General features: G+C 35.4%; 1 protein-coding gene across 2 annotated transcripts in view; it reads left to right on the top strand.

The window, feature by feature from the left end:
- Window positions 1-243: 243 nt before the first annotated feature.
- LOC149289182 (gamma-aminobutyric acid receptor subunit gamma-3) overlaps window positions 244-10323 on the top strand; it is a 257576-nt gene continuing 247496 nt past the window's right edge. The window contains exons 1-3 of one of the 2 annotated variants that reach the window (XM_089490811.1): window positions 244-260; window positions 662-688; window positions 9740-9888. In XM_089490811.1, the coding sequence (XP_089346937.1) occupies window positions 244-260; window positions 662-688; window positions 9740-9888 (193 nt within the window). Of the gene's footprint in view, window positions 261-661; window positions 689-7972; window positions 8026-9739; window positions 9889-10323 lie in introns of those variants that run through there. The other variant, XM_089490810.1, reaches the window with a different exon arrangement.

Raw genomic sequence — 10323 nt, 5'->3', positions numbered from 1 at the left:
TCTTCTTTCTTTATCCGTTTCTCCCCATGTCTTCTCACTTCAGCCACTTCACCGTGAACCAGGCCTCCCAGTGCACTTTTGCAAAAAAAGGAAGTGCACGGAGAGGCCAGAATAAGGAAGACAAAAATAAGCGTTTCTGTACCTCTTTGTCCGCTAATCTATCTGCATTAGTAAATACTAAATAATATTTATACTTTATTTATGATGAAAGGTTTTACTACCATGTAACTAAGATAAATTATAATGACATTGTGGCTAAAGCCTATCTTAATAGGCTGTAACACAGAGCACATCATCCATTATAATGCTACTTTGTAGGGATAATACCTTTACTGTAAAAAAAACAAAACAACTATAATTTCTATAGATCATTTTTTTGCTGTAAATGAACACTTTCTAAATGTAAATAATTACCAACAAACACTGGTTAAACATCATGAATATATTAACTTTGTTTTTGAAAGTCAAGCCATCACGGTTTTTGGAAATACATGGTATAGCAGAAGTCCTATTGTTCAAACGTACAAGTTCATTTTTTAAATTACTTTTTCTGACATCTGCATTTGCAATTAGTCCAGAAGGATTTCATCTTAGCATCAGAGTGATACATGGTAAATTAATAGCTTTCAAATAATGTATGAGAGGATCCAACGGATTGCAGTGTGCTTCTGTCAATGCCAGGATTTGAGTCACATAAAACCATAGTAATGGGACGTGCATTACAATAGTGGGAAGTTCATTATAATACAAATTATTCAGAACTTGTTGAATGTCTACATGTACGAGAACATTTAATTAGTGAATAACCTGTGAATCTGTAATCAGAATTTTAGCAATCACCAGAAAGGATCCATTGGTTGCCTTGACATTTGACCTCCAAATTTAAGGGAAGTCTTTAATATCTAGTAACCCAATTATGCCCAAACATTTTGCATATAAATCCTCTGATGTGTTTTTACATTTGTATGCTTGTATTATGCAGAATAGGATTATTGGTAGGTTAAGCAGTTTGAGAAACGATATAGCTTGTTGAGAAATACCGTACTGTATTTCTGGTCATGGGCTATTCATTAAAAATTAAAGGATTCTAGTGTTTTGCAACCAAGGCACATACCTCACAGCCCTTCCCCCATATGTCAATCCAATAGGGGGATGTGGGCGTGAGTGCCGCCTCTCCCACTTCGACCTTTGGTCATCACGTCAGCCATCTATTTCTTAATTCCCCTTGCCATAGCAGGAGAGTGTGGTTTACAAAGACAATGGTATCCAGCAGGAAGTTCAAGGGGTTACAGTCTGCAGCATCATACACAAGGCCACTCCCAGCAGCACTATATAGCTTCCAAGTTCACTGCATATGGTGCTCAGTTATTCTGATGCTCACAGTGTGCCACTTTATGTCCCTAGCTCTGTGCTCCTGTCCCTTTGTTTCCTGTGCTCCTGAACCTTGGATTGCCTTTGGATTAAACCTTCGTCTGATGCCTGCCATACTGATCTTGGTTTGTTTATCAAATTAACACTTTGCCTGTCATTCAGGACTGAGTTACATATTTCTGATTGCACTAGACTTCTTTACTACAACTCCTCTGGCTGGTTCATTACATTTATTTAGCATTTCTTCTAGCCTACATATGTTCAGGGCTTAGCTACCTGCTTTCTTCAACTTACTAGAAGTTCAGCACTAAAAAAATATAGTGATAGGGAACAGGTATCACTGTTTACTGCCAAGGCAGATTGTGGTCCATCAGCAGTGGTCCAACAATGGGAGAAGGTAGCTCTGCAGCAAATAACTTTCTTTTTTGGGAATCCTTAAAGACACCTTTCAACTCTTTGTCCTCCCACGTGACTTCTTTTCCTGCTATGTAAACTGCTGGTATCTGGAGGATGGTGCTCATTTATCTGTAGAGTCTCCTTAAGCAACTTGGCTGTCTATGCCCCTGTACCTTGTTTTGTTGTGATGACCACTTTTTCCTGTCTGACGTTGCCTGGGCCGTCTCTTTTGACATTTGCTTTCTGACTTTGCTTTCTGGTCTAACTATGGATTGATCTGTGTATGACCTTTGGCCTGTTCATTTGTCTCCACTATTGCCTGATCCTTGTCTGGTCTGTCTGCCTCCAGACCCGATCTGCTCTTGACTCCAGACTTTGAGGTTTCCTGCCCTCAGATTCTTCAGAATTCTTTACCTGGTATTCTGGTACCTGGTATACTGCTGACCTAGACCAGCTAAGTTTTGTACTCACAAGTGTATGCCTTTTATTTGTTAAATCCCTTTATTCACTACTTTTGTTTGTAGTGAAAGAAAAAAAAAAATAAAAAAAAAATATATATATATATATATATATATACACACACTAAATGCTTTCCGCTTTTTCCTAATGCATATAGTATATTACATAAGCCATCATAATTTGTACAAGGTTACTCAAATTTTCATGAAACAGAAGCCAAACTACCTCTCATGGAGCTCTGGGAAATTATTATATGGCGCAACAATAGAAAGGAAGCTTTGAAAGAATGATAAGAATTATACATAAAAAAATTGCTGACTTAACAATACTATTGTGTAACAATGAACATTTACACATTTTATGCAGATCATTCATTTCCTAATTATGAACCACAATTACATAAGAAAGTAAATATTCTTTGTAATAAAATTATGTTTTACATGTTAGTACAAAATGTAATATGCTTAATAAGCAAGCTGTTCTAAGGTTTTATTTTCTGTTCATATACTTTAGATTGACTGCATTCTTATTTTTATCAATTCCCCATAGACACCTGATTATCATCAACAAAATGTGCTTTATTTTAAATTATTTAACTTGTTTAAGTGTAATTTTTGCTGCTCCTTCAAAGTCATACATGGAATGGTTTCTGCACACATCATTTATGACATAAATCAGTTTTTATGCTGCCCTAATAACTTTGCCATAAGTACATCCTGTAAAATCTTTTTAAAGATAATGGAAAAAACACAAAAACAAGCAAATACTATTAATTTTATTTTTACCTACAGTACAAGAGAAAACCAATCATTAAGATTGCAAATGGGTGGTAAGAATGATCCCTCAGCCCACAGACAAGGGTGTGATATATTTCATTTAAAAACTGGATAAACCATGAAGCATAAAAGGGCCAGTCCTTAACCAAGTGGCACCTTACACAAGAATACTCTCTGGTGCCTCCAACTTCGGTGTACAACGGGGATAGATTGCCACATTGGTCCTATTGAGAAATTGCCTCGTGACCATTTCGTTTTCATGGGGGAAAAGAGAGTTAAATCCTTTACTCATAATTTGCCTTTTATTCTGCATCAGGATCAATGGCCAATCTAGGGCGACTGACCAGCAAATTTTGTTGGTCCTGATAGCTACCTGGGATGCCTATTGCTAAGACCAGCACTGAAGCATATTCAATACTTGTCTACTATGCAAATATTCAGGGTGCATGGAAAGACAAAGTGGGTAACCTAAATTTATCGGTATTACATGGACCATTGTTGACCATCCTCCACTCATATTTCTCTGTGCCCAAACATTTTGCATATAAATCTTTTAATGTTTTTATATTTGTATATTTTTATTATGCAGGATAAGTTTATTGGCATTTGTGCACTTGTCTGCATTGCAAATCTGGAATTGCTTGTTATAAATTTAATCTGATTTAAAACATTTTTATCAACATGAAATTCATTAAATAAATGCGGATGCACATCTGTAAGCTGCCATAAATTATTCATTTTACATATCCTCAAACATGTATACTGTCATCAAATATTATTTGCATCTCCCAAATTCTGCACAAATATTGCCCTGTCATCTAATAATTAAAACCAAGCCTGATAAGTTCGGCCTCTAGAGATATTTGGAGAGGACATTGTTAATAGTACCTCACCATACTTCAGGCCAAAACCACAATTCAATATGGCCTTGGTAATAAAAAGGATACTTAAATGGATGTGTCCAGAAGATTCACAAAGAAGTTAAATATAGCAGTGCCAAAAATTGTTGGATTTTGATCCAAAAATGACTCTGGAGAGCTGTTACAATTTAAATTTTAGAGAAGAGAGCCAGTAGAATATAGTACATATCTCATTTCATAAGTATACATTTCTGCTGATAAATTGAAGTGTGCAAAACAATCTATAATACATCTATAATAAAGAAACATTCAACAAGTATTAAAATACATATACTTTTACTGGCTATACAATGTTACTATAATGTAGCTGCAAAAAATGTAATCTAAAATGTGTCAACTCAAAGAAGATGTCAGATTCCAGGTTGTTAATCGAAATTACCAGACAGAATCTAAATTGTTCCTGGGGTAAATTAGTAGAGTGACAGTTCACATGCTTTGTTGCAAGTAGGTAAGTATCATTACTCATGTGGTCCTTGTGTTTCTTTTAAGATAAGGAAAATTGTCAATTTCAGAGACTATTATTCAGTTTTATAGGTTTTATCTTTCCCTTTTTTCTTTCAAGGCTACAATATATATATATATATATATATATATATATATATATATATATATATATATATATATACTGCATTGATAATTTTTAAATACATTTGTATTAAGCATATAAACTCTGGAAATGTATAATATGCCATAATAGGGACAATTGTCACATATAATAAACAACACATTTCTAGAAAAATTTATATTTTCTTTACATTCTGGCCTCTTTTATCTATTTCTTGTTGGTAAATCATTATTTATTATTTTAAGAGAAAAGAAAGGGGGGACAAAACCAAATAAGGGATGGAACCACAAGGAACAATGATGTCATTAGAAGCGATAGTACAAACATGTCAGACATTGATGCCAGTAAAATGAAACAGCATGATCTTATACCAGTTTGTTTGCAATTGATATGAATTTGGTATTGGTGGTTGAATAAAGTGCAGTAAACAATCTATTTCAATACAGGGTAGGCTGTCACCTATAATTGTTTCTTTAATTGCTCATCCCTTACCTGCCTTTTCTCCTTATCATCATTACTGTTGTTCTTGTGTTGCCTACTCTATAAGGGACTGCACTGTGTATTTTCGTAGGTCACAATAAATAATGGGCTCTGGTCAAAGCCTGAAACATACCTGATCCAGAGATATAACAAACCAAAAGCATGTCAGCATAGGAACTAACCCATAAAGCTTTATGTCAAGTGGCATTTTATTTCCATAGGACACAGGTTCAAATGGACTAGATTGTTTGCAAGCAACAAATACATATAAGGCAAATGTTTATTTGTACCACATTCTAGCCAACCAGTGGTTTCAAATGGCAAAATCACCATGTGTATAAACAACTATAAACCATTTTAAGTATAGCCTAAGTGGCAGGAACTACACAGCATAACAGGGAAGGAGAAATGTGTTAGGCTGATGAACTTAAATAAGAATTTTGAATAAAAATGATGAGATAGTTTGCAAAATTATAGCAGTTGACATTATGATGTCATAATTGGCAGATCTATTATAGATATAAAGATAGATAGATAGATAGATAGATAGATAGATAGATAGATAGATAGAGAGATAGACCGACAGACACATACATTTTGATTCTTTAGGGATGCATTGGACTATATGGACTATATCTTTTGGGCTCCATGAAAATAGATTTGGGAAGAATGGGGACCCCCTGTTGTTAAAAAGCTGAGTATGAAAGAAACATAGAAAACTGACAAAGCTCGAAATCTTTTTGTTAAACTTTTTTTAAATTTAGACACTGTATTTATGATTTATAAATACCCTTTAATAATGGAATGTATGTTTAGATGGCATCAATTATTTTCAACGTGCTTTTACTGTGATTAAGTGTAGAGACTCACCATGTGCAGTAAGAGCCAGATAAACACCCCTAGTGGATGATGTCAGAGGGATGTCGGCTAGTTTTTGGTTCTCTTGATTACTTTGGTTTCATGTAATCTGCATTTAGCAAGACATTCCCTGCATCGGCCGCAAGGGGATCCTGCAGGCAAGGAAGGGATTCCGCCACAAAATCCTCAGTATACAACGCTGGCTCAGATAGCTGCATTTAGGCAACTGGAAAGACGATCGCCGGTCCTTTTTCTTAAGAATAGTAAATTAATGTAACAGAACAGTAATTGGAAAAAATAATGTACATTTCTGGCGTTAATTTCCTCGATCCCTCCTCTGAGACAACCTGAATCCCCGGGTGGCAGAGCTGTCCACATCGGTGGTGCTGAATTGGGTTCGCTAAGGTTCAAACGATCAGGTGTCTTACAGGGGAATCGTGTATGACACACACATCTAGCCAATGGGATCATTTACACCATATTGCTATTTATTAGAACAGCAAAACATGTGCTGAAAATATAATATAATATTCTGGATAATCGGGAACCTTAACTAGCTAATTCCCGTTGGAAAGTACAATATATAAATATGTCTTGTTTTGTAATTTTACCTTTGTCATCAAGACTCTGTTACTGGTTCTCGGTGACGTAATCCACCATTTAATGCCTCATTTAACACTGTGTGAACACCAGCTACCCGTTTGTCTGAAATGAGTGTGCACTGTATTAATTTCAGCGGTAATCGATGTAATTTTGAAGGAACACTGCGGGGGATCGCTTGACATTTCCTTCTGTACAGTACTGTTGCTAATGCTAGGTGAACTATCCGTACTCCCAGCGTGTAAAAACATTTCCTGAACTTGTTCTTTGTATGTCTGGAACAGGCTACGTTCTGCAAATGTCATATCTTTACGCTAACGGCGTAACGTTAAACTCTTCCCTTCCAGATTCTTCCACGTGTATTTTAGGGGTCATCAAACCGTTGGAGACACCGTATGTGGTTATAAGTCTCTCATCCAGCATCAATATACCTGTCACAGCACACTGAACTTTATGCAATAAGCTGTTTGCAACCACTGTAATGCTTTTGGGGCATCGTGAAAAAAGAGGGTAACTGTACTTAATAAAGCAGAATACCCAGGTCCCAAATCAGTAGCTCTGTATGTGTTATCTATATGATCAAAAGAAGCTAACTGTACTTCCCAATGAACCAGATCACAGTGACTACTGTGTTTTTTAGCACTGATGTGTGATGCATGCAGTTAGTTTGGCAAGCAGAGAAGGATTCTGGACTGCAGCCATCGCCTCTGGTAGCCCCTAGTATCCAGACGCCTGTCTCTTGGAATCCCAATATTAACTTGCCTTGTTTGACATTCTGTGTGATGAGAGTCTGCTAAGATCCTCCGGTGATGGCTTGCAGACTGTATCTCTCCTCCTCAGTTTCTAAGTCTGCTTTAATAGCTAGGAGGATACCAATCACTATATGACTGGATCACACGGACAGTTAATATACCGAAGCCTCGAGAGCAGTCCACCAATTCGCACTCCTCAGTGAAGATCACACTTAGGGACATCTGCTCTTGGGATGTTCTTTTTGGAGGGTCGATCAGGCTGCACATTTGCACATGTTCAGCTTAAATGCATAGGATTCAGGAACATGGTTCTTGTGGATCTAAATCCGTTCAGTCCCATCTTTGCTTATACAGAAGGCGTGCAGACTCGGGTGCTTTGATGCCTGTTGGAACTGGAGGTGTTATTACTCTTTGGAAATAGGTGTTTCTTCATTCTCTGTGCCTTCTGTGCTTTATCGCTTTGGATTATCAGCTGCAATACTGTACACAATATGCAGCTGAAGGTGCATAGCCAGTAAGTGAAGAAGGGGGACTCTTTTATTCCACACAGCTGGCTATTATTATTATTATTTACTTATTAAAGTGCAGGCTTTTTTCTCTAACGTTGCGTTAGGGACCCTGCTTCATTTTCAGGAATATTGGAGCACCGCAAACATTCGCCATACTTTTTATATATATATAAAGAAGGGTTCTAGTAAAGACCGATATCTGTAGATTCTGTATGGTGATTTGTGATCTAGAACATCTCTTCTCATTTTTTTTTCTTCCGATCACCTGGCTAAGCCTCTCGCAGTCATGTCTGCTAAGCTTTTAGTGGCTTTTTCCTTATTGTCAATATTTCAAGCCTGGTAAGTCTTTTAGAATATTGTATCTCATTCTGCTTTGCATCTGACAGTATTATAAATGTAATTGCAATGTGTTTTTCCCTCTGATTATAACTCGCTATTCCATCATTTCAATCACTCATCACACAAGTGATTGATTGTTCTCATATTAGCAAGCATATTGATTGGGGCAGCTTATAGATATGCTTGTTTTCTCTCTTTAGGAGAAAAAGTTGTGAAGTTTAGTATTATTTTTTAATATGCTGTGTGAATAAACTATTTGGCATATTGCCATCCTTATATTATGTTTTAGGAACACATCTAAGATATAATAATATTAGGTATAATAACATTATATATATATATTTATCACTTTCCTAGCCATATCACACATCACAAATATGAAAAAAAAATCTATGATATTTTATTTGTTGCTTGCCTTTTCTTTCTTCTTGTTTGGTAAATGAAGCATGCAAGACCAAGTTTTTCTGAAAATTAATGTGTCACAGAAATTTGGCAAATAGGCTATCATCCCTATGAATTTTGTGGTGACACACCATTAGATTATCACTGGAATCGAATAGTGAAACTACATTATAATTGTAAGAATAGTAAATTCATGTACTTCACAATGAGCCAAGCTATTTCTCAAAAATATGAATAACTAAATGTTTATCTGCTGGTAACATAAACCAATGTGGCTATGCACTGTTCTTGCTTGGACATGCAAAGGCTCTGATTGCTGAACCCCATTTCTTAGTTGAATAACAAACTTACATGTATCTAAATTGCACCAGAACCAAAATGAGTTAAAATGATTTAAGACATTTCCTTTTTACCAACATCTCATTATGTAGAGATGAAGCTGTGGGAGACCCTTGGCAATAATATTGTTTCATTCACATCTATTGACCAGCTAGTTTTTCATTTGCATGGTCTATAGTGATGCCTTGCAGCAGCTACATGGTAAACACTAAACCTTGGTCTTTTATTATTCACTGAAATCCAGGTGTGCTTTAAGCCAGGGAATATGTGGTTCATTTACTCTTGATTGCCAGATGGGTCAGGAACACATTGAAAATACAGTCAGTATTCAAACATACAGTATGCAACACAGTGCATATTCTTAAGAAGGTTACAGAAGTCAGCAAACTGAAGCTGGGCTAAAAGAAAATAGCTCAGGCAAACTGCACACAAAAAAATACAGCCATAATGTTCACTGTTCTGCTGATATACTTTAGGATACATTTCTTATGTCAGCAATCTTATGTAAGATTGGTGCAATTGCATTTATCGTATTATCAAAGTTTGGGTTGAAAAGCTATGATTTCACTTTTTTATATTGCTATTTTTAATGCTATTGTCCAGTCACTGTCCTTAAGAGATGTGATATGGTTCAAATAAGCCAAAGCAGGGCTTCAGGCATAAGGAAGGCTGGGAAGCCATACTGGAATACATGTCAAGGTTTTAAGAATACAACATAATAATCAAAACATTGATATTCTTAAAATATTGCTCTCAAAAAGTTACACACACACACATATATTTATATATATAGTTTCTGAATACAAAAAAAAAAATTACTTAAAATATATGTGTATGCTTTATTAAATAAAAAAAAGTCTCAATCAGGGGAAGTTATTCTCTCCATGGTTTATTTTACAGTGAAATGAAAATATGTGTTTGTTTCAATAATAATCAAACTATTGCAAAAATGTATGTATGTATTTGTTCGTAGCTCCAAAAAGATTGATGATGATGAATATGAAGATTTAACAATTAACCAAAAATGGGTTCTGGCTCCAAAAACACAAGATACTGATGCTACACTAATACTGAATAAATTACTGAAAGAGTATGACAAGAAACTGAGACCGGACATTGGAAGTGAGTATTTGTGTGTCATTTTTCCATTTACAAACCTAGAATGTTTCAAGTCCAGGAAACAAGACCACAATGCTGTTAATTAGTCATAGAGTAACATACAGTGCTCGTGAATAATGTTAAAGAGCTTTAGTTTACAATAACTTAAGGACACAAAACAGAGTGGGATGACATAATTAACTTTCACAGCAATTAACAAAATAACATATATTACAAATACTGTTATCAGCACAACTTTACCTACAGTGTGTGGAGTTATAAAAACAATGTACGTTTTGTAAGCTTATATTAATTATTACTGAAACATTGAAAAAAAAACCAAATCTATGATTGGTATAACCACTTTTTTGATGTATTATTTTAATTAATTATAACATGCATTCACTTTCTAAAGAACATACATCTTTTTTTTGTTATTTTCAGGAGCATAAATAGAAC

The sequence above is a fragment of the Sceloporus occidentalis genome, unplaced genomic scaffold, assembly GCF_023333645.1.
Source record: "Sceloporus occidentalis isolate IW3139 unplaced genomic scaffold, rSceOcc1.0.p SCAF_47, whole genome shotgun sequence".
Classification (NCBI taxonomy): domain Eukaryota; kingdom Metazoa; phylum Chordata; class Lepidosauria; order Squamata; family Phrynosomatidae; genus Sceloporus; species Sceloporus occidentalis.
This window is presented reverse-complemented; position numbering and strand designations above follow the sequence as displayed.